Source organism: Rhinolophus ferrumequinum, chromosome 2 (assembly GCF_004115265.2).
Source record: "Rhinolophus ferrumequinum isolate MPI-CBG mRhiFer1 chromosome 2, mRhiFer1_v1.p, whole genome shotgun sequence".
In the NCBI taxonomy this organism is placed as follows: domain Eukaryota; kingdom Metazoa; phylum Chordata; class Mammalia; order Chiroptera; family Rhinolophidae; genus Rhinolophus; species Rhinolophus ferrumequinum.
This window is the reverse complement of record NC_046285.1, coordinates 50634702-50659777: the sequence shown is the minus strand read 5'-3', so window position 1 is coordinate 50659777 and position 25076 is coordinate 50634702. Positions and strand designations below refer to the sequence as shown.

The following is a 25076-nucleotide window of genomic DNA, read 5'->3' as shown; positions in this document are numbered from 1 at the left end:
TCATCTAATCCACCCCTTTAAACTATACAATTCAGTGGGTTTTAGTATATTCACAGAGTTGTGCAATCATCACCACAAACAAATTTAGAATATTGTTATCACTCCAAAAGAAGCCCCATACCCATTAGCAATCACTCCCCATTTTCTTTCAACCTCCCCAGCCTCTGGAAAACACGAATCTACTTTCAGTAGCTATAGATTTGCCTATTCTGGACATTACATACAAATGGCGTCATACGCCATGTGGTCTTTTGTGGCCGGCTTCTTTCACTGAGCATGTTTTCAAGATTCATTAATGTTGTAGCATGTATCAGTACTTCATTTCTCTCTATTGACAAATAGCATTCCATCATATACTGCATATTACATTTTATTTATCCATTCATTAGTTGACATTTGGGTTGAGCAAACAAGATTTTATCACACACTTACAATGTACCAACATGGCATAGGTCCTAGAATTGTAACATGATAAATAAGACCTTCCCTTTGAGAGATATGAGCATAACACAGAGCTTCAGAGTTCAAAGCTCATTAGCTTTAGAAAAGTGCTTTCCTTGCCAGTGGGGTAAGGAATGGGAGGGAACACCAAGTGTTAGGTAGCTGGGTTGATGGGTCAGGATGAAATGGATAGAAGAAAGAGAAAAGAGTTGAGGAAAAATTAAGTGATAACTTTATGGCTAGTTTGTCTCTAAGTATAAAGAATTTACTTACCGATACAGATGTTTCTAAAGAAAGGTACAATCAAAAGCATCACAAAAATATTTACAAAGAATAAGATATTTAGCCTATCTTAATATTTATATGTATGAGTATGTCACAAAGTACATAAACTCGGGGGGAGATTTGCCACAGTTCTGCTTTATGAAGATAGATCTCATAATGTCATTTCAGTCAATATATATTGAGAACCTCTCTGTGCCGGTAGCTAGAATTGGAGATACAAAGATGAAAAGATGACCTTGCTCTTAAGAACCTCTCAGACAAACAGAGGAGAGAGACATAATTAAGACCCAGTAGGAAAAGGGCCACATAGAAGGAGGTTAGAGGAACAATGGCTGTCTAGAGGAGCAACAGATTCATTTTGTCAGAATGCAGAGGAGGTGAAGAATGACTCCTAGGTTTCAGGCTTTGGCAGATTGTGTAAGTGGGGTGTTGCTCACTCAGATAAGAAACACAGGAGGAAGAGCTGGTGTAGGGGGAAGATGGGTTTAATTTAGTGTAAGTTCAACATAGAAGGTCTATGTGACATCCAAATAGTAGATAGATGAGCCCATTATTTATATTCAGTGAATTTATATTCAGTGAATATATTCAGTGAAATGGCAATCGGAGGCAGGGAGAATTACTGCTTTTCTGTTTTTGTTTTTTTCTTAGTAGATCTCCGGAGGTAGAATCTGCTGTTCATTATCCCCTTTTTTCTCATACCACATAATATTCCTCTTGACTCTACAATGCCTTTCCCCTGGCATTATTGAAATAGTTTGGATCTCAGGAGAACCTGTTACCTTTTGTGCAGAATGTTTGGGTAAAAGAGAGATTTTGTCTGTGGCATTCTGAAACATTTTGCTGAAAAATGTTTAAGACTCCTTGGAAGTAGAAAGAGAACTAGAAAGCCAATATCAAGTTCTAGTCTTACATTATGTGCGTTATCTCCATTTCCCTATTAATAAGGACGCCAGAATCTCTTCTTCTCTTTCACTGGAATAGTGAGGAATAATGAGTTAATAATGTAGATGAACAAAACCAGGAAAAGGTCCTTACAGAAGCGATGCTGCAATCAAAGGGTCATTTATAATTTGGGAGCTGATGATCATTGTTAGTTATAATTTCTAGTTACAATAATATTAGTTCTAATTTGCATACATTTAGAAACTTTATATAGCATTTAGAAGCTAACCTCTTAGATTAATACAATTAATTAATTTTGTTGGCATAATGAAACCTGTGTCATGGAATGGAAGAGAAAATGAGCTAACATTGTTGATGAATAAATTTGTTGAGTGCCTACTGTATGGGCAATATTGTGTGGCAGGTGGTATTACCTTCCGATTTTATAGAAGATGAAATGAAAGTTTAGAAGCTTGCTGTGATTTCACCACTATCGATAGAGCTGGGGTTTAGATCTAAGTCCGAAATCCATTCCCTTTCATTTATCCTTCACTACCAGGTAGTCAAAGGACTTGAAAGCGATGCTATTCTGTAGGATTCCCTTGAGGTTAAAATAAAGGAGGTATGTTTTATAACATACGAGTAGGTAGAAATACTTCGTCCTACTTTCATAAACCTCAATTTGTTTGTAGGCACTGTTCTCTAACTGAGAAGAGAATAACAGAATGCTTTTAAAAAAAACTACACCTTCTAACTGAAGGCAACCCTAGAAAAATAAAGATTTTGCTGATTCTGCTGTAGCTGAAGAACCTTAGGTTGTCATCCTCTACACTTAGGAGGAACTGGTCCTGCACAAACTCTTGCCAGGAGAGAGCAGCATTTGCCTTCTGCCTTGGAATGTGCACGGAATGCTACAAGGAAGATCGAAGAAACAGAGTTATGAAAGATAGGATACTTAATGTATCTTTTAAAATTGAGATAAAATTCACATAACATAAAATTCACCATTTTCACCTTTCAAAGTGTACAATTCAGTGGTTTTAAAGTTGTGCAACCTTCGCCTTTATCTAATTCCAGAACATTTTCATCCCCACAAAGAGAAAGCCCTTACTCATTAGCAGTCACTCCCATTTCCTCTTCTCTCTCTACCTGCTGGAAACCACTAACCTACTTTCTTTCCCTATGGATTTGCTTATTCTGGACATTTCATATAAATAGAATCATGCAGTGTGTGGCCTTTTGTGTCTTTTATTTAGCATAATGTTTTTAAGGTCCATCCAGGTATCAGCGAGTATTAGTACTTCATTCCTTTTTATAAGTGAATAATATTCCACATGGACATACCATTTGGTTTATCCATTCATCAGTTGATGGATATTTGGATTGTTTCCATTTTGGCTGTTGTGATGAATGCTGTTATGAACATTGTTCGTGTACAAGTTCTTTTTTAAACATATGTTTTCATTATCTTGGCTCTGTAACTGGGAGGGTAATTTCTGGGTCATGTGGTAGTCTATGTTTAACGTACTGAAGAACTGTTTTCCGGAGCTGTGTACTAGTTTACGTTCACAGCAGCAGTGTATGAAGGTTCCCGTTTCTCCTCACCATTGTTGTTAGTACCTGTCTTTTTTGCTTATAGCCATCCTTATGGGTATGAAGGGGTATTTGGGGTATTTCATTGCGATTTTAATTTGCATTTCTATAATGACTAATATTGTTGAGCATCTTTTCATGTACTTTTTGGCCTTTAGCATATCGCCTTTGGAGAAATGTCTAGATCCCTTTGTCACCTTAACTTTTCACTTCCCTCTTCTGCCTGCCTTCCATTCGCCAGGGCCTAACCCTGTATCTTTCACAGTTCCTGTTAATTCTTTGTTTCTCTTCCCAGACCTAGAAATATGGCTTCTAAATATTAAAGTTTCTAGCCTGATCTGGACTGAATGTAGTGCTCGATACTTCCATTACTCACTCGTGCCGTATACATTTCCCGCAGCGTCTGTTCCAAATATTGTTTTCCTTCCTCAAGCTTTCAGTCTCACTCCAACCTGTTCCATACATGTTCTTTCTATGGAACTTCACTTCCTTTTTTACCATACTAAGAAAATTGAGGGCATCAGATATAGGTTTATACACCTTTCCTCCTTTACATTCAACATTATCTTCTTATCACCCTTCCTTTCTTACGCTTTTAGAAAAATGTGATCCTTCTTATTTCTAGGGCTAACACCTTCCCCTTGCTCTCCTTTGAGGCCATTCCCTGCCATTTCTCTAGACTCCTCCTTCCTTAATTATCTGTTTTTTCCTTCTCTGATATTTTCTATCTCTTTGACTCCTTGTCCTCTGTCTTGGACATGTACAAATCTCCTTACTTAAAAAAAAGAACTGCCACTTGATCCTTCTGTTACCTGTATGTACCTTTCTGTTTTTCTCATTATCTTTATGGTCACACATCGCTAATGAGAGACTATTACTAATCTAGTTCCCTGTCTTTCAATTTTCTTAAAGGCACTTATGTTCTGACTTTCACTAACAGTAGTCTAGAAGGTCTTTGATAGTCATTTGAATCTCCAAATTCAAAGACTTTTCCCAGTTCTCATTGTCTTCTATCTCAACTCCTTTTAAAACCTCTCTATTCCTGATAATGGTTCTTATTATCTTACAATCTTATTTTCTTCACTTCAGAATCTCACTTATTGTAAACTCCTTTCTTTCTCAATTGACAATATTTTTTTCCTTTTCACCATATCCCACCTAGTCTTCCTTCATAAAATCTTTTATCTGTCATCCTTCCTACTCCTACTGCAACATAAATCTGTAAGTCCATATCCTTCTCCCTATAATAACCTCTGAACTGATCTATTTCTAAATATGCAAAATACCCAGTAGTAAATGGGCTCACTGTGTGGGAGGGAGGGGATTTCTGACGTGTAGCATTTTCTGATTTCTGTGGCTGATTTCAAGTACCAATGATTTAATAACTAGCCCACAAAATTCTTGAATATTGAACATCAAACTTCAGTGTGCCATTGGTAATAACTTTCAGAGACACAGTAAGGCCAATCTTTCATTTACATGTAATGCTATTGTTAATAAGCATAATTTTTCTATTTGTTTTATATATATTTTATACTTTACATACTTTCATAAACATATAAATAACTTCATTGAAATATAGTTCATATACCATTATAATTCACATACCACTTAAAGTGCAGTTCAATGGTTTTTAGTCTATTCACAGAGTTGTGCAACTATCATAATCCATTTTAAAACATTTTCATCACCCCAGAGAGAAACCCTGTACCCATTAGCAGTCACTCCCCATTTCTGCCCAACCCGTCCAGCCCAATGTAAACACTAATCTACTTTCTGTCTATAAATTTTCCTATTCTGGATATTCCATGTAAATGGAATCATATAATAAGTGGTCTTTTGTGGCTGGCTTCTTTCATTTAGCATAATGTTTTCAAAGTTGATCTATGTTGTAGCATGTATTAGTACTGCATTTTTATGGCTGAATGTCATTTGTTTCTTGAGGTATAACTTACATACAGTAGAGTACATAAACCTTAAATGTACAGCTCAGTAAATGTTTACATATGTATACATCCATATAATCACCAGTACTCCCAGAAGACTTGGTCACGCCACCTGCTCGTCAGTATCCTCTTTCCCCAAATTTCCTGTTTTCCTCTGGCTTCTATTAACCATAGCTTAGCTTTGCCTGTCCTTAACCTTTATATAGATGAAATCATAGAATATGTATTATTTTGGGAATAGCATATACTTTTAGAAACACAAATTACTGTTAAGCAACTCTTTGAGTACTAACTTCTAGAGGATAAATTGTTTAATCTGTAGGAAAATCACTAATAATTTGAGAAAACTGCGTATTAGGGTCCTGGATTTTGGGTAAGTGAGTTTAAAAAGAAATATGTTTTAATTTTAAAACCTAATTTCAAAAATCTATCCTTATCTGAAAGCAAAACAAAACAGTATCTTTCCAATCTCTGGATTCAGCTCAATCAGGATGTGATCTGTTTAGAATGTAAAATTCTAAGTGAACATCACTACAGCCCAACAGAAATTAAAGGAATTATAAAGGAATATTATGAACAACTAACTCCCTGCCAAAAAATTTGACAATTTAGATGAAATTCTTAGAAAGAGACAAACTACCAAAACTGACCCAAGATGAAATAAAAAATCTGAATAGACCTATCCCAAGTAAAAAAATAAATAAATTAGTCTTCACAAAATTTCCTGCAAAGACAAGTCCAGGCCCAGATGGCTTCATTGGTGAATTCTATCAAACATTTAAGAAAAATAATACCAATCCTATACAAATACTTTCAGGAAGTAGAGAAAGCCATTTTATGAGGCCAAATATCAAAGCTAGGCAAAAACAGCACAAGAAAAGACAACTACTCATATAGTTCAAAATCCCTTACAAACTTAGATGTTAAAATCCTTAATAATATATTAACAAATTGAATCCAGGAACATATAAACTTATTTATATAACATGAGGGATTTCACTCAGGTATACAAGGTTGGTTTAACATCCTAAAATCAATTAATATATTAATAATATACCATAATTAATAAAATATAAAACAAAACCAAAATATGTTGTTTCAACAATGCAGAAAAGCATGTGACAAAATCCAATACCCATTCATTATAAAAACTCAACAAACTACAAAAAGAAGGGAGATTTCGCAACCTGATAAAAGGCATCTGTGAAAAACTTACAGGTAACATAATACTTAATGGTGAAAGATTGTATGCTTCCCCCTCAAGACTGGGAAGAAGGCAAGGAAGGGTATGTGTCCTTCCCACTTCTATTCAAAGCTGTACAGGAGGTTCTAACTAGTACACAAAGGGATACTAAAAGGAAATTAAGGGCATCCAGATTGGAAAGAAATAAGTAAAAGTGTTTTTATTCACAGACGACAGGATCTCATATGTAGAAAATCCTAAGGAATCTACCAAACAAACTGCTAGAATTAATCATTTGGTTTAGCAAAGTCATAGAACATCAGATCAATATATAAAAATCAAATGAAATTACACTCACATACACACATACAAATCAATTGCATTTCTATGTACTAGCAAGGAACGATCCAAAAATAAAATTAGGAAAACAGTTACATTCACAATAGCATCAAGTAGAATAAAATACTTAGAAATAAATTTAACAAAACCTCTTAAGTAAGGCTTTCCTCTATAGAGGAAAGAGCATACCTGCATTCTTTGCCTCTGACAATTGCATACGATTTATATAACTTCTCTGAACCTTGTTTTCCTCATCTTTAAATTGAGGGTACTGTTGTACTACTCACTTCACAGGGCTGTTATAAGCATTGGAACCTAGTTACAGTGCAAAGCATTACACAGTGATCATCGTACGCAATAAAGTACACAGAAGTTGTTTGCTTTCCCAGTCCCCTAGTTGAAGTGGTATGAAAGTACACTTATGAACCTTGGCAATTTTATTACGTACAACAGGGTTGGGTGTTCTGCCAGGCAGCAGAGGAGCCATCATTCTGGACCCAGTTATTTGGGACTAAGCTTAGGTTCCCACCCACCTCGTTCAGTCTTTACCCTGAAATCATCAGCAAGACTTTTGTCTTTCATGCCACAATTTACCCATTTGGTAAAAGGTCACATCTTTCACTTGTCATTTTGGATGACTTTTTTCTTCTTCTTCATGTTATGAAGTTTTAGGAGGAATTGTAATCACAGTATATTGAATAACTGATTGTTCTTTAATGCTGCCGTTTTTTGAGTATTTACATTTGTACCATTGAATTTAACTGTCTTTTCCTTCACTTTCCTCTTAAGGGCTTACGAGAGCCAGCTCCTTTTTCTGATGAAATTGAAGTAGACTTTAGTAAGCCCTATGTCAGGGTAACTATGGAAGAAGCCAGCAGAGGAACTCCTTGTAAGTAAATACCCAATTATGTTATTATTTTATTGTTGTTTTTAGCAGTCCATTGTATTTATCAAATATATACCTACTCTGTATATTCTTTCTTCAGTTTACCTGTAAAGGCTGGTTGGGACAAAGGGGAGGAATTCCCCCCATCTCCCTTGCTGTTCTATTTGGGAGGACAACTACTCCTTAAATTTCGTTTTTCTTCTTACTCTATATTTGTCTGCCAGGATGTTGTCACAGCTGTGAGATATAGTGTTACACACGTAGCCTTCAGATCGTTCCCCAAGTCTTCCTTTGTATTGTCGCACCGTCACTGTGACGCTGTGATGACGGAGGACACAAATATCCCAGCTGGGCGATGCCCATCACTGAATGTTCTCTTTATTGGTATTCTCATTTTCCAGTTCTATGTAAGACTCACTTTATTATTTTCAAAGCCCATGCTCTTTACTTGTATGCTTAGTTTACATTATATATGTGTTCTAAATGCTCTCCCATTTTGGGCAAATGGTTTTAGGCATCATCATAAATAGAAACTTCCATGAGCATTTGTTATGAATACGGAGTCCTATAGGGAGCTTTCCTTACTTCTATGTAAATTCTCCAATTCTCCTTTTTTTTCAATCCTTTTTCACTTCTTCCAATTACTATGGTAAGTGTTCTCTCTACTCTGTAAATGTCAGGCTGGACCCAAACCCAGGCAAGTACTAGGGAATGAGAAGCAGTTACAGCCACAAAAATCTATAAATTTCCAGTGTATCAAAGATATCTGTGGTTACTTTTTAATTGTTAGTATGTTTGCTGTCTGTAAGCAAAATACATATGAATGCTGGGCAGTGGTCAGGCCAGTGGTCCCTTGACTATACCTTGGCTATATGGACTAGAGTTTTGGGGTCCTCAAAATTCCAGAGAGTGCTTTCCTTTTGCATAAGTGTTTAGATATGGCTCATATTGATCACGACACTTCTAATTTATAATGTGATTTTTTTGGGTTTGGCTCCCCTTGTGGAATAGGCAAGCTAACAAGGCAAGTAAAATGACAACAAGGAAAAACAGGTTATGTGTTTAACAGGGTGCAATGGTGACAGGTCAGGTTTCAAAATGCCACCAGTTTAAGGATCACATTCAGATATGACAGTAGTATGATAAGGGCAAGAACTTTTCATGTACTCTCTAATGACACACATTCAGAATGCAGTACCTTGCTCAAATCTGATCACTTAGGTTGTATTACCCAGCTTCTTGCTAGTCTATCCATGCCACTTGTGGTACATGGAATGTATGTATGTGCATATGTACTTTAAACAAGTTTAGATACTTATAATTAGCGAACACTAATAAATCTAATTTTAAAATATTTTAGAATAATAGAATTTAACAAGTTCATTTTTGAGATAATCTACTTTATAGTCTGTTGTATACATGAAGAAATTAAGGTCCATAGAAACTTAGAAGTGAAATCTCCCCTACAGTAAAACAAATAATTAGTGATAGAATTGAAGCTAAAACCTAAGTGTTTCCATCTTTGTGTTCTTTTCACCCTGGAGTGGTGCTACTGTTTGTAGACATTAGTTATAAACGATAGAAGGTCATCTGACAAACAGATTGGATTTTAGACAGTGTAGATAGTCACAAATTAGCCTATAAAGTTTGACAGTCTAATTCTATCTCTGGTTTTCCTCCTAAATCTCATTCTTTCAGTTCCTTTTCATGTTAAATAACCAAGTAACTGAATTCATATCAGTGCTGGACCAGGGATAAACCAGTAATGAATCCACATACACATCCCATAGGTAGTGAATTTTAAACCAATAATTGGTACAAGGAGGCATCCCTCCCTCTGCCCCCAGGTTTTCACTTGGGAGCTTAAGGGAGTGCAAGAGGGAAGTCTGTATAATCCAGGAGAAAACTCCACTACCCAAAGAAAAAACAAATATGGATTGAGAGATGAGAAGGTTATCCCTTTTGAAAGACGGGAAAAAAAATAAGCTATAAGTTCTCTTGGAGAAAGGAAGGAAAAAGCAGAGTCTAAAGGGCAATGGAAATCTGTTAGAGACAAAATGATTCAGTGATAGGTATTTGCGAGACTATATCAAAAGAGACAATAAATTGAAATGCAGGTCTGTTCTGCCTGAAGGAGAACATCTAATTACTCAGCCAGCAGTAGTGTAATCCAAGTAGTGTAATCCAAATTAGTACCATTTTGAGAATGAAAGGGGTTGCTTTTAATAATACGCTGAGACAACGGATATAAATCAGGTTTCACATCTGTTATCCTGGCCTATAACCACTTGGTAAAAGAATGGATAACTTGTGCTTTCTCCCAGATTTTCTAGTTCAACAGTGGCCTCTTCTGGCCATTTGGTTAATATGCCAGTCTTGGTTCACTGAAGACTTGGGGTTAAGTCCCAGGGAATTGAGAAGTTGGGAGGAAGACCAGACGCACGTCTGGGGTTGGTCCGAGAAAAAGGACTCAGTGGCGACATGGCTTAATATGGGTGATTCCTGATTGAGTGGCCGAGTCTAGACCACTCGATCAACAGCAGTCTAGACGATTGCCACCATCCAGAAAGGAAGGGTGTTTATTGAGCTAAATCTCCCTCATTTCACTTTGCCCTTTCTGTACGCTAATGGCAAAGAAACAACAAATTAGTCTTAATTTTTAAATTCTATCCTTTGTCTTTTAGGATCAAATAAAGTGAGATCATAGCCCCACTCTGGACTTGTTTAGGAAAGGTGGACGTATGTTAGTTACTTCGTGGTCAGAATTTCTAGGATATAGATGAGCGATTATACCGCTTGGATTTTGTTTTACCTTTTTTTCTCTCACTGCCTCTTTGCTTAGGTTTTTATTCAAAATTAGCTGTCCAAACTGATTTGACCTTTATGGAATATACAAATTTTAGTTTATGCCGCAGGCTTCTTTTCTTCCGTGGTGGGTTTCTTTTCTGCAGGCTTCTTCTCAGCTGCTGGTTTCTTGGTAGCTTCAGCCTTTTTTCCCACTGGAGGCCTCTTCTGCTTTGTAGCACCAACAGCCGCCTTTCCTTTCTTCCCTACCGCTGGCTTCTTGTCTGGAACGCCCTTCTCACCTGACTTGGCTTCTAGAGCTGCTGCTGCGTATTCCCCCTGCAGCTAGTGGTTCTGGGCCTGGAGAAGAAGGGTGTTCCGGCGCATGATCTTTGCATATAGATTTAGCTTCAACATGATTCTCAAGTTTTTCAGTGGATTCTTCTTCAGGGCTCTGTGCTGAATCTTCTTGCATGGTACTTGGAGGGCTCTTTGGATCTCTGGGCTTTTCAAGATTCTGCTAAGGTCTATATTCAGCATCTTGTGCACGGGAGGGTTGCCGTTACTCTTGAGGGAGGCAGCTTTATGCTAAGGGCCACATAGAGCATCTAACTTGCAGAAAGCACGTTCAGTACAAATGCAGAAAAGGCTCCCAAGCAGGAGCAAGTTTCAGAATGTTCAGTTTGCCCCTTCAGCTGCGGCAGCCAGTGGGAGCAGCAGCCATGGCTCTGTGCTACCCCATGACCGAGCGCCACAAGGTGACCGAGGACGTGAGCAGGCCGAGGCACAGCCGCTGCCGAGGGCGCCTCACCAAACACACCAAGTTCACGCGGGACGTGATCCAAGAGGTGGGCGGCTTTGCCCCCTCTGAGCACGTGCTGTGGAGCTGCCCAAGGTGTCTCAGGACAAATGGGCCCTGAAGTTCATCAAGAAAAGGGTGGGGACACACATCTGTGTCAAGAGGAAGAGAGAGAGCTGAGCGGTGTCCTCGCTGCCATGAAGAAGGCAGCAGCTAAGAAGGACTGAGCCCCATCTCCTCTGTGTGGAATAAAACCTTTTCAGAAACAAAACAAACAAAAATGTTCAGTTTGCCTACACTAAGCAGAGTAATTCCAAGGATGTTTCTAAGGCTTTGATGATGCCATTGTCCTTGTTATACCGGGGTTGCCAAAAAAAATGTACACAAGTGGACACTTAGGTCACCGTTGCTCAAGCAGTAGTTTTCGTAATCAGAAGTGTCTGGACGCTGACGTAACCACTTTGAGCACCTCTTGTCATAGCAGAAGTCACATGTGACTCGTATTCATCTTTTGTTATCGGTATATATTGAGTATTACAATTTTAATAGTTTTTTTCCTTTCTTAATGTGTGTATACATTTTTTGGGGGGCACCCTCTGTAGATGATGCAAGGTCCCCTGTGCTGGATATGACCACGGTCTCTCACTTTGCCCTTGCCAGCTCTCATTCACTGAGGGGCCTGGACTTTTTGTCATCATTCCAGGCCTTAAGTTTCTTAGAAGCAAAACAGCCTCCTTGGTCTGCTTGTAGCCTTCAGCTTTATCTTCAACCACCACAGGAGGTTCAGGAACTTCCTCTGTGACGATGACCTCTAGACATGACCAGCGCTGGTAAAGCTGAGGCAGCCAGGGCGGAGCAGATGGCCTATCGCTTCTGTGTTGTGTTCGCTCTTCAGTGCCAATGGTGCCATGTGTTGGTTGGTGTTCACTCTGCAGTGCCAATGGCGCCATGTGTTGGTTGGTGCAAACATGCAGCTCCCACGACACATACTGCCCAAAGCACCCTGGCCAGAACGATGAGTCCTACCACCTTGAACTCTGAGAACTGGAGCCACAGCTCTGCCAGGACCCCACGGCTCAGCCTTGGTTTGATGACCTGCTAATTCACTGACAGCACAGCGCTGGTGTTTTGCGCCAGTTGATATGAACAGAGTTCACGGTATCTGGCCAAATGGAAGCCTTGAATACAGCAGGCAAAGTGACATTTTTGCCCGTGATTCCCCCTTTTCCGAGTATACCAATATCAGCAAACAAGCAGCCTTTTGCTTTGTCTTAGATGAGGAAACTGAGGCTTAAAGAGCTTAAGATTAGAGAGGAAGGAGGCTGGTTGGCAAACTTAAGCTATAACCTTTCTGACTCTTTAATCTACCATATTATTTCTCAGCTTTTCATTGAACTGGTGTATATTTATTTTATTTAAAAATGTTATTTCCTGTATTATAAAATCAATACATTCCCATGGCCTAGCATTCATGAAGTACAAAAAGGGTATAGAGTGAAATGTCTTCCTTTCACCACTGTCTCATAGCCACACAGTATCCCTCTTACTGATTGGCAAGCAGTTTTACCAACTTCTTGTGGATATCTAAGCAAATAACATATATGTCCTCCCACCCTTTTAGTGGGTCTATCATGGTATATTCAGTCTGCCATTGAAATTTAGGTTGTTTCCGAACTTTTGCTATTACAAACAATGCTGCAATGAATAACATACATTTTTACAAATATATCTGTGAGAAAATTTCCTGGAATTGGAATAGCTGGGCCAAAGGGTATAAGCATTTGTCATTTGTCTTTTGATAGGTATTGACTAATTGCCCTTAAGTTGTACCAGTTTATATTTCTATAAGCAATGTATGATTTTTCAGTTTAAAAGCTACTTGTTTATTGATAAAACTATCTGGAAAGAAAAGTCCATAAACCTCCTGAGAATCAGTTTTCTCCCCTTTGAGTCACTGTCCTCAAGACAGGAGGGAGATGCGTCTCACCCCTGCCTTCAGACTGGCCCTTCTCTCCCAGAATGATGTAGATGCTCCTACTCTTGTTTTCTGCTGTGACAGTAAAATAGTAATAGTTCTCCCTTTGTTCACATAGTAGGAATATGTCACTAGGACTCAGATTTATCATTTGAAGCGTGATGAACCATTATATACATTTTATTCTCAATGTGTTTTTTTGGCTTGGAATTAATCTCATACCCCAGGACATCATTTCCTGGCTTTTCTTTCGTAATCTACTACCACGAAAAATAAATCGACAATCAGTGCTTTATTATTCTAACTAAAGGAGAGGAGAAGAGGAAAAGTTCTAATACAAAGTCCTAAAGTATTTATATTTGATTTTCAAACACTGAATATACTGAGAAAGTGTATGATCGTGCTCACTGTCAAGGAGAAGTGCTTGAAGGAATTCTAGCTGTTGCCACAGAGCAGGTGTTGAGGGTAAATCCGGGACTGAGAAACATACATTGATAACTGGCACCTACCTGCCGTCTTTCTCAATCTGACCTTTCTGGATCATTCATTACTCTGGGCAATAGCAGGGAAGTTTATTTTCAAAGCAAAACATTAGTCATTAGTAATCAAGTCAGCCTGAAAATGAGAGAACAAACAGCCAGAGTATAGTCTAACTATCCTCTGTTCAAACATAACTGAAGTTTAAATATAAATTGAAGGTGAGACTTTTGAAGTTTTGGGTATGTGTGTTGCATAACCCTTCCCTTTCACTTCTAAAATAACTAAGAAAAAGCAACCATTAAATCCAATTATCTGAGAAGTTTGAAACAACCAGGCTGACAAGGAGAGAGAGTGGATACGATGTCCGGAGTGTCTTTGTAGCCAAGGAGGTTTGTGATGTGATTCCTCACAACCCCAGGCCAGCTGCAAATCAGGGTGACTATCCAGAGAACACTGTGAGAGGGAGGCATGCAGGGATGGAACACAGTGCCACTGGCATTTGTCAAATATGAGATACTGAATCAGCGTATTTCTATGACAAATTCTTTCTTTTGGATTTAGATGAGCGGCCTGTGAGAGTTTATGCAGATGGAATATTTGACTTATTTCATTCTGGTCATGCCCGGGCTCTGATGCAAGCAAAGAACCTTTTCCCTAATACGTACCTCATTGTGGGAGGTAAGACAACATCTGATGACCTTAGGTACTGCCCAGAAAAAGAATTACAGTAGCCTTTTCCCCCTGTTTTTAGAACCTGAGTATATTGGCTCTTGCTTTGGTTTTTAAACATGAAGTATATAAACCGGAGAGAGACGTTCCAAGCTCACTGACCTGAAATGTCCAGTGTTTATCTCACTGTTCTTAGCCGAGTTTCTGAGTCATGAGAGCAATACTGGTCCCTATTTCCTGCTTAAGACCAGCATTTACTTTGCATGTCAGTTTTTCATTTTGAATCAACTGAATTACAAAAGTCTGCTAAGCAAATGTTATGTGGTCCAGTCTTATAAAAACGTAACAAGAACACATTTTTGAAAACTTAAATGATGCAGAAATATACAGCACGATCATTTCAAAGCCAGAGATCTCCAACCCGGGTTGGATCCTCTCTTCTCCAAAGTGTGAACACACTTTGTAGTGAGGGTCACTCCTGCAGGTGCATCTTGGATTAGGAAAAGCATTGTTACCCAGTCTGAGCTACATCCAGGTTTTTCTCCAGGTGGGGAGAATGGTTACAGTCCTAGAAAATGGAGAGGTTGGTGACTGAGGAATGGTTTAGCCGAGGGGACTTTGACTTACAACTTTATCATGTGGTGAACTCAGTTTGCAGTGATGAGCTAACGCACAACTTCAAAGGCTTCACCGTGATGAACGAAACTGAGCGCTACGACGCAGTACAGCACTGCCGCTATGTGGATGAGGTGGTGAGGAACGCCCCCTGGACCCTGACGCCAGAGTTCCTGGCAGAACACCGGGTAAGAGACTGAGCACATGGCCCCATTCCCGGTTCCGGAAGGTCTGCAGCTCTCAAGGCTGCTGGTACTTGGCCTAGTTTTCCACTAGCCTTGTTTTACTTCTACCATCTATGTAAATTTCACAGAGGCGATGACAGTGCTATTACTACTAATAATAGTCATCCCTGACATTTTATGGGTTTGATGGTTTACACGCACTTTTACATCCATTACATTTCCTTTGCTCTCCCTATAACAATCCTGTTGGGTAATTATTATTTTCACTTTATATGTGAGAACAAGGCCAGAGAGACCAAATGACTGGGTCCAGGTCACACTGTAGCAGGACTAGAAATTGAACTCTACAGTTAGGGGATTTCCTACCCCCCAACCCACACACACACACATACTATAGGTGTGTCCAGCCTCATAGCATTCCTGTCTCTTTAGAATAGACTGTGTTTCCCTGAAAATAAGACCTAGCCGGATAGTCAGCTCTAATGCGTCTTTTGGAGCAAAAATTAATATAAGACCAGGTATTATATTATATTATATTATATTATATTATATTATATTGTATTAGACCTGGTCTTATATTATAGTAAAATAAGACCAGGTTATATTATATTATATCATATTATATTATATTATATTAAAGGCCTGGTCTTATATTATAGTAAAATAAGACCGGGTCTTATATTAATGTTTGCTCCAAAAGATGCATTAGAGCTGATTGTCCGGCTAGGTCTTATTTTCAGGGAAACAGGGTACATGGCCCCAGTGATGCTCTCAAGGAGCGCACATTCCAGGATGCAAGATAGACAGACATAGACTTCTCTCATATTGACTTAAATTTAGTTGCAGGGCTTTGATTTGGGGCGAGAAGTTGTGTGGGATCAGAAACCAGGGAGGTTTCTCACTTTCGCTCAGTAAGTTAGTACTCTTTTAATTCTCCCACATTAAAACAACAAATTTCCTACAAAAGGTAGATATAAAAGATGAGAGGGATTTATCAGATCAGGTTGGAGGCCCTCAAGCTTGAGGCACCAGCAAGCATATTGTGAGTTCTCCATAGGGGTATGTGGAATGTTGAAGGTAAATTGTGTAATGAGAAAAGAAAGCACAAAGATAGCCAAAGTGCTTCAAAAGCAATACTTGGATAGGCCTGCAGTAAGGGTGTTTGTTATAACTATTTAGAATTAGGACACACCTCTTGTAGTTCTCTAGTTTTTCTACATGGATACTTATGTAGCAGCCAGTAGTACCAGAAGTAATCAGCAAGATTGTTCCTAGTAACGCAGCCAGGCAGGCCCAGCAGAAGAGGTAAGAGGAACTTCCAGCTTCCCTTTCCTCCTTGTTAGGAGAGTATCCTCAACCACAAGCCTTACCTGCCCCCACTCTTGGTTTCACTTGGCTGCCCGTGGCTCTCTGATAAGTTGTTCGTGGGTAATTGAGATGTTAGCTAGAGTCCTGATGAGCATGCTTCACACTACAGTGGCTTCTGGGAGTGGGGTACGGTGGTGTTAGCAATTATACTGGCAAGTGGCCTGTTCAGGAAGGAGTAAATAGGTGAGGTTTAGCATGTTTCTCAGAAAGATTATTGATCCCAGTGCCAATGATCTCTTCTGCTGCACGACAGTAATAAAATAGTAGGTCCTGAGACTTAGAGTCTTTCATAGCTTTCGGTCTTGCATTTCTCAGGAGTACAGATGTATCTATTCTAGTAAAAGGGCTCTTGGTTGCTATTTTTATATTCCTACTCATCGCATGAACTGAGAGAGAAACCAGTTCACAAAGAAGTGACCTCTTTCTCTTACTTTTAGAAACGCTTATTTGACCAATTCTTACAGACCCAGGAGGATGGGGAGATTTCCTTTCTTCTTTCCTTGGCTGCACCCACTTATTAGCACACCAGCAAATTCTCCAGTCCCATTTTCCAAGCATGGTGACTAGTATACAGTTTGAGGGTGGCACTTCCAGTAGACCAGGAGAAACAGCTAAAAGAAAAAAACTGGCTGACTTTATATTTATGATCCGTAAATAATTAGGTTGGGTGGACTTGTAAATGAATCGTGGAATTTAGAAGCAAAGCAAAGAGAGAGAAAGAGAAAAATGTCCGTTTGAGGCCTGGCCTCTCCTTGTTTTCCTTTTTATGGGCTTACGAGCATTTACTAGTTCTTTCTGAATGGCAGTTATCCTGGGTTTTAAATGATATGTCCTTATTTGCAGATTGATTTTGTAGCCCATGATGACATCCCTTATTCTTCTGCTGGTAGTGATGATGTTTATAAACACATCAAGGAAGCAGGTGAGTAAGTTGATTTGCATCCTCGCTTTTTGGAGTCTCGGGGGGCAGTGACAGAGATTCCACCACATCACTGCTTTCAGAGCAAAATTTATACACTGAGAACGTCGACATCCACTTTCAGGTCACACTTTGGATAAGAGGTTAAGGTGGGCGTCACACTGACGTCCACCAATTCTCAGCCTCTACTTTCGATATCTCTTTAATTTCAGGAATCCTTTCTTCAGCCCCATATTTTTTCTAATATGAGAGCCATAGAGCTCCTCCTTTCCTTAACTCCTATTCTTTGATTCACTCCTCCTTCTGTAGATCAATCTTTCCACACTGCTCTTAGTAATAGCAGATTCTGCTTCTTGAGGAAAAGAAAGGAATGTTGCTCCCAGTTGACATCTAGCCCTACCGCCTGAGCTAACCAGCACGTCACCGTGTTTGTATGTGTTCTTGGGGTAGGCATGTTTGCTCCAACACAGAGGACAGAAGGTATCTCCACATCAGATATCATCACCCGAATTGTCCGTGATTACGACGTGTATGCCAGACGGAACCTACAGCGGGGCTACACGGCCAAGGAGCTCAATGTCAGCTTTATCAACGTGAGTTCCAACCACATCCAAAGTGCTCTGCTCTTACAGAACACGTGTTGCCTTCCACTTCCTCTGAGCTGAACTTGCTTTTCAGTCTGCTGTCAGTATCACCTCCTAAAGCTCAGTGAATGCTTCTTTGCAGATGACACCATGCTAAGCTCTTTACAAAGAGACTAAAACAGAGGCCTTTTCTGCCTTTATGCTCTAGTATCAACACATTGATATCAGGACACACAGCCAATTAAATGAATAAGAATGTGTAACTTACATAATGGTATGTACATCAAATACATTTAAAACAGTGGTTCTTAGCCTTTTTATTTTTTGATTGGACGGGCTTTGAAAATCTGAGGAAAGCTATGGATCCTCTCTCTGATTGGATAGTGACACACAACATTTTGCTTGCAATTTCTCAGGACCTATGGACCCAAGCTTTAGTTTACCATGTTCCCTCACCTGCTCCCAGCTCTGTGAATTATGAATAAGTGAAATGATTTCATCTAAATATGATTTTTATCTATGTAGATAAACCCTAGCTGTTGTTAACCTCCGACTACAGAATCTTTATCTATTTTCAGGTGTTTAAAAATCGTAAACATATTCCCTTTCCCCTTTATGATCAGGAAATTATGAGACTATTTTTTCATTTGACTCAAGATTCCCCTCCCTATGCCCCATCCCCAAAGGGTTCGTACCATTTTCTCTTATCTTTAGGGAAGCTGGTAGGAACAAAGGGCATCATCTTTATTTTGCAAATGAGCAAACAGACCTCAAAATACTAAAACAACTCTTTTAAAATCATAGAATAAGCCAATGATAGAGGGAAAAAAATTCAGTACAGGGGGCAGCAGGATGGCTCAGTTGATCAGAGTGCGGTACTCGTAATAACAAGGTTGCTGGTTCGATCCCCACATGGGCCACTGTGAGCTGTGCCCTATACAACTAGATTGAAACTACTACTTGACTTAGAGTTGATGGGTCCTGGCAAAACACACTTAAAATAAATAAAAGTTTTTTTTTAAATCCAGTACAATAAATGAATTAATGAAGTAAAAGATCTACTACTTCCACTTTTAGCCTGTTATAGTTGGCTTATTCTTGGCAATATTGTACGGTGATCTTATTACTGCCTTTACATCTCCATCTGGAATGGGGTTTGGGTTATGTTGGGCATGTTTATGTTCTAAGTTTATGTTTTTTCTTTAAAAAGAGTGACTTCATTTGACTATATATATGTTACTGGGCCTACCCTATATATTTAGTTTAGTCCTGGGCTTCTGTGATGTTAGAATTATCTTTTTGCATAACATGACCATCCAGAGCATATCTTATGTTGTAACGCTAGAGAAGTGTGGGATAGATTAAAGCAAAGTGAAATTCTAAAGGTTAAAAATATTATCAATAGAGTGCCAAAACATATTTTTCCCTCCTTTGGTATGGACGGTCAGAGTAAGTGTTATTTCTCAACAGTTATTTCTTTACCTAGGAGAAGAAATACCACTTGCAGGAGCGGGTTGACAAAGTAAAGAAGAAAGTGAAAGATGTGGAAGAAAAGTCAAAGGAATTTGTTCAGAAGGTAGAGGAAAAGAGCATTGACCTCATTCAGAAATGGGAGGAGAAATCCCGAGAATTCATTGGAAGTTTTCTGGAAATGTTTGGTCCAGAAGGAGCACTGGTATGTTCTTTTCTGCTGGACGATTTGGGGATTTTTAGGGAATTCTCATGCTGTGGAAAAAAAAAAATTATAGAATCCTTGAGCAGAAAGGGACGTTGGCAGTAAGAAGTTATCTTATCTGTTCTCCTTATTGGGCAGAACTCTATTTCAGCTATCCACAAAAAGTTCTTTAAAATCTTTACAGAAAGAGGTTACATATTCTCCTAAATTATTTTGCCAGCTCTCTATCAATGTCCAAATCTGGTCACAAGATAAGCAAGTAGCCTTGTCCAGCTTGCTTTTGTACATTATAGTTTTAGATAGAAGGAAAGGAAAGAACAAAGAACAGTGAAAAGAAAGCTGCCTCCACTACAAACAGCTGCTGCCGGATTGCTGGGCGAGGTGGGAATTCTGTCCTTGAGGAGTAGCAAGGTCTTTTCAAGCCAAATGAAGGGTGTATGTGTAGCTATTTGGCACGTGAGCCCTAGGTTAGATATAAGGAAGGATCTGAGTGTGAGGATGTTTGGATACCAGAATAGATTATTCAGGAAGAATATGGAATTTCTTTTTTTCAGAGAACTCTAAAACTAGGGTAGGTACCCTTTTGTCTGAGTCAGTTCCTTTGTTTTTGCCTGGAGCCTGGACTACAAGCCAAATGGCCTTTTAAGAATACCTTTGACATAGAAGTGAAGGGTTGGGTGACTGTGGATAGCAGGTGGAGAACCCAGAGGTAAGTAGCACGGCATGGACCGCTTTAGGGAGGAAATTGCTTAGGATTATAGTTGTATTCCTCCTCTGGCTTACTCCATCACTTTTGACATTGCAGAGGGCCCTCGTGGTAATCTGAAGTCTCAGACCCTCCAGAGGTGATTTAGTAGGATCCATGGGGTTCTTCTAACTCTTCCTTTTGGTCTTCCCAGAAACACATGCTGAAAGAGGGGAAAGGCCGGATGCTGCAGGCCATCAGTCCAAAGCAGAGTCCCAGCAACAGCCCCACTCGTGAACGCTCCCCTTCCCCCTCTTTCCGATGGCCCTTCTCTGGCAAGACTTCCCCGCCTTCCTCCCCAGCAAACCTCTCCAGGCACAAGGCTGCAGCCTATGATATCAGTGAGGATGAAGAAGACTAATTTTTCACCCCGCCTGTCCTCTCCCGTCCCTCTGTCCCATCACCTGCAGAAGCTCTCTGTTGAATTCCAAATTGTGATCCCAACACTACACCTAAGGACAGCGACAAGGAAAGACAATTGGGGCAAGAGGACCTAGGCTGGGGGTCCAGACAGCCCATCCTTCCAGAGACATCTCCCACCACACTAAGGAGGCTGACTATGTCTTAGAAGCCGGTTCTGCATCCAATACCCTCCCCACAGGCGTCGCTTTACTGTTTATGTGATCTTGACAGGGAAATTGTCGTTTTTATTTTTTTAAAAATTAGTCTTTCAAATTGTAAGTAGGACTAATTTTTTGCCCCTGAGGAGTGGGCAGAAGGAAGTGGTATGATACCCAGAGGCCTTTTCTTCCTGATACACTATAGCGTTTGCCTTCTGTTCTGAGGCAAACTGGCTTGCCAAGTCCTTCAAGCAATGAGCCATGCTGATGGGTGATTTGGGGAGACATATACTTCTGGTTTCCTTTAAAAAAAAAAAAAAGCTAAAAGCTGGGCCATAGTCACAAATCCCCTAACTGTACTCCTGGCACGTGTTGATGTGGCTGTGGGAAGATCTGAGCCAAACTTTTCTTACTCCCTGAAGAGTTGCTTGGTCCCAGTGGGCTCCATGAAGATACCGATGCGGATGGAACCAGACCACATGGCATCAGCTGCGGTTTTGCTACTGTGTTCATCTCAGACAATTCTATTGCCCAGTTATTTGGGAACTCTTGTCAGTCTCCTTTTTGCAATCTCCCTTTCAGGAAAAACATTTTCAGGTTTACTGTGATTGACGAAGCGAGTGGGACAATACTCAGTCTTACACCAAATTTGGATTAATTTCCCTCCTGGAGTAAGTCCCGGCCCTGCTACTCCTATTTCTATGCCCATTTCCTAGCTTTCTACAAAAGAATACTTTGTAAATGTCTGCAGTTTGAACACAGTCTGTTCATCTATGTTGCTCATAACCATATTGAGTAGTTAGTCATTTGCACAGAACACAGATGCAAAAGCACAAGGAAACACCCCCCTTCCTAACGCCTTATCTTGACTTCTGCTCCTCTTAAGAATGTTCTTGATGGGAACCAGTGCTCCATAGTATTTCCTTTCCTGTGAGGGTGGCAGCTGGCAGGGACTCACTTCCCTCTACCACCCCTCCAGCAGCCACAAAGCCACATTCACATTAGAAGAATACGGGAGGTTCTCGCCACGCATGCCTGGTGGTTATGGTCCCACCTCCCGTCAGGTGGCCCAGGGGCATTCATCACTTACATTTCACATTGAAGAGTGCTGAAGCTTAACACCTGCTGTTGAGCGGGAGCTCATTTTCAACCTCTAGCATCCTCCAGCTCCGTGACCTAGCAGATCAGCATCCATCAGTCATCTTCAGGCTGGGTTCAGGGGAAGATTGCTTATGTCCAGGCCCCACCCCACCACTTGTCAATACCCCTTGTGGAGGTGGAGTTTTAGTGTTTTCAGCTAAGAAAACCCATTTTCTCTTTTCTTGCCCCTCTGTTAGGGCTGTGAGCATCTCAGAGTCACCACCTTACACACTTGGTAAAGCCGGCCTGCCTGCACAGCAGGAGCACCTGGGTTCTTCACTCTCAGACCACCCAGAGGCAGAGCACGGCAGCTAGAGGGACAAGCGGGGGGAAGCTCTTGTCCTGATGGCCTGTGAAAACTATATTTAAACTCTTCTCGTGAAGTGCTATTTTTACTGTCAGATCTGGTTTACAGGAGCTTTGGCTTAGGATCCTTTTTTTTTTTGAAACCGTTGAAGTTAATGTTTGCCTACATTGTGCTCGCTTCGCAGCACATATACTAAAAATGTTTGCTTACATTACTCAGCCTCATGATTCCATTTTAACTTTTCTGGTAACTTCTTCGGCAGTCTTCCTTCTGTGGAAATTCTGCCTATTTTCGGTCTTCTTCTCCCTGGTATAGGAAGGCAATGAAGTCACCACTGAAGCCCACCTACTTGTTTCCTCAAAGTACACGTTATCCAGTAAATTTGGAAAGGGAGATGCCTAAAACGTGGGTTTCCTCCCTGCACTCACTTCCCTCAAGTAGATTATCTGGGCCCCAAATCTTTGGGACCTTTTCTGCTCTATCAACGGGCTGCTTGGGCCATGCCGGGCCCATGGAATAATCTCTGGGCTGATACGCTCCGAGACTACGAGGGCCAGCATGTGTACACATTCTTGGGAAATTCGCTCGCCTCTTTGGGCGAGACTACAGCCTCAGTCTCCTAACACTACAATATCTTCAAATAATTTTGACTGAAAGCAACAACTTTTGTAGTGTGGCATGTTAGATATGTTGGGATAAATGTGATCCTGGGTGCTGGACAAGAATGGGCAGATGGAGGAAGCTGTTGGAAGGATGCGTGATTTGATCCTTTGGGCCTAATTCAGTGAAGTTCACATACCATGACCACGCCTGTAATCTGTAAATCCTCTAATATTAATGTTTGAGGCTTTGGAGCTGTTTCTCTGAATCCCCCACACACAAAACTGTCAGTCTGAATAGGCCAAATGTGGCAGAGATGGGAGAGCCTGAAAAGGTGGTTGGCCTCAGAGTCTCTAAGATAGAAAGAGAATGGAGAAGGAGGTCCTACAGCTAAACTGGTGCTGAGGAGCTGCCATTTCAACAGTTTCCTTGAGATGCACTGGGCAGAAAGTTCGCTCTTTTCATACACTAGATTCAGTAGAACTGAAGAATAGAGGTTGAAATTTTAGAGGAATGGAAAAGGATCCTTTGTACTGCTACAGCTCTTTCTGAAAGCTAGAGTCAAAGACCATTATTTTTCTGAGTCTTGGGTAAAAAGGTCGGGGATGTGAGGAGGTTGAAAATCCTGGAGAAACAATATGAGAGAGGTAAAGAGAACTTTTGACCTTTTCTGATCACTGATAACTTCTTAGGCCGCATCTGTGTTCCATTTTTAAAATTTCACTTGTGACCACACAGCTGGTCAGGCGGTCTCTGGGTATTCCCTCTGCAGTGGTTCTTCACAGTGCTTTTGTTAATCTTTCTGGATTATCTTGACTTGTGGGGTACTTTTGATGTTCTGGAGCTCATTGCCTTTTTAAGCCTTTTCCAGATCCCACACTTAAAATCTTTCCAAATCAATTCTATTTTGCTGCATTTCTTTAATTCCCTAAAAGCCATAACTTCTACATTTTCTGTCAGCACCCTCTCTTACCAGAATTGCAACCAATACTGGTGGGGGGAAAAGAACTCCCTTAACAATGTTTTTAACTAATGGTATTTTTTTTTTAAGCTTACCAATATAAGTATTTTTGAATGTTATATTTTTCCAAGTCACACAATGATGATTCTTGTTTTCTCTCATAGAATAGATTGTCATGGGATAAAGAGTGGTCCTTAGCTTCTATTTTTCCAAATAAGTAGAACATGTTCTTTGGGATTACACTATTAAATGTTAATTTTCTTTAAAATAAGAAAGATTTTCTGTCTGCCAAAATTATATGTTCATATTCAGATTGGGGTAAAAAACAACAGTGCTAGATTTAGCATTAAGGATGACTCAGGTTATGTTCCTTTAGGTTTGAAGTGGGCTTCCCCACCCTTTTTTGGAGGCACTGACTGTGTTTTGAATACAGACTTACTTGATTGGTTGAAGTGCTTTGTATTGAGGAAACTGGAAAAAAAAAAAAAAAAGTCTTGGAAAGAAATTCTGGCCTTGGCATGAAAGCCCCATCACCAGTGCCGACGTCCGCAGGGCTATTTTCCTTAATTGCTGTTCAGTATATTGTTTTCCTGTCTGAGTATTAGTAATTTGTTGAAACTTATTTTGGCTTTTGTCATTTAGGCAAATAAAGGCAAAGTGGTTTTACCTCATGTTTTATTTTCTGTGTTTTTGACCCGATCTACAGGTGTATGATACAGTTTATGTCTTGGGGGCTTTTACCTGTACTCTCAGTTCCTTTACTTTTGCATCCTAATTTGTTTCCTCAAAATCAAGCTCCATGACCATATTCCTGGAGAATACCTTTTGCAGCTTGGCACAGAGACTCAAAAAACCTTGGTCTCACGAAGGGAGGCTGATCCTGCTCTCCCAGGTCTGACGTCATCAGTGCCCTATTGACACAGATGTAAGGTAAAGAACACATTCGATCTATTCTTCAGAAGCCTGGTTTCCTTGAGACTTTGGGCTTGTACTGTCTTTACCTGGCTGAGTTCTACTTCCATCCGAATATCAGACAAACTACCATGTACTCTTCCCCCCTTTCATTTGCTTTGAGAAAATTCAGTGACCTTTCAATATACAAGTTTTAAGGGCTAACAGTGGCACCCCCAGGGGCAATGCGCTCAGTTGTAG

General features: G+C 40.1%; 1 protein-coding gene and 1 pseudogene across 7 annotated transcripts in view; both read left to right on the top strand.

Moving 5' to 3' along the window:
* Positions 1-21236, top strand: part of PCYT1A (phosphate cytidylyltransferase 1A, choline) — a 44412-nt gene extending 23176 nt beyond the window's left edge. For all 7 annotated transcript variants that reach the window (XM_033121944.1, XM_033121921.1, XM_033121912.1 and 4 more), the window contains 7 exons: positions 7462-7561; positions 14158-14274; positions 14917-15068; positions 17277-17355; positions 17803-17945; positions 19423-19611; positions 20511-21236. In XM_033121944.1, coding sequence (XP_032977835.1) covers positions 7462-7561; positions 14158-14274; positions 14917-15068; positions 17277-17355; positions 17803-17945; positions 19423-19611; positions 20511-20717 — 987 coding nt within the window. In that variant the 3' untranslated portion in view covers positions 20718-21236. The remainder of the gene's footprint in view (positions 1-7461; positions 7562-14157; positions 14275-14916; positions 15069-17276; positions 17356-17802; positions 17946-19422; positions 19612-20510) is intronic.
* LOC117031419 (60S ribosomal protein L36-like) lies at positions 10233-11543 on the top strand (annotated as a pseudogene).
* Positions 21237-25076: the final 3840 nt, after the last annotated feature.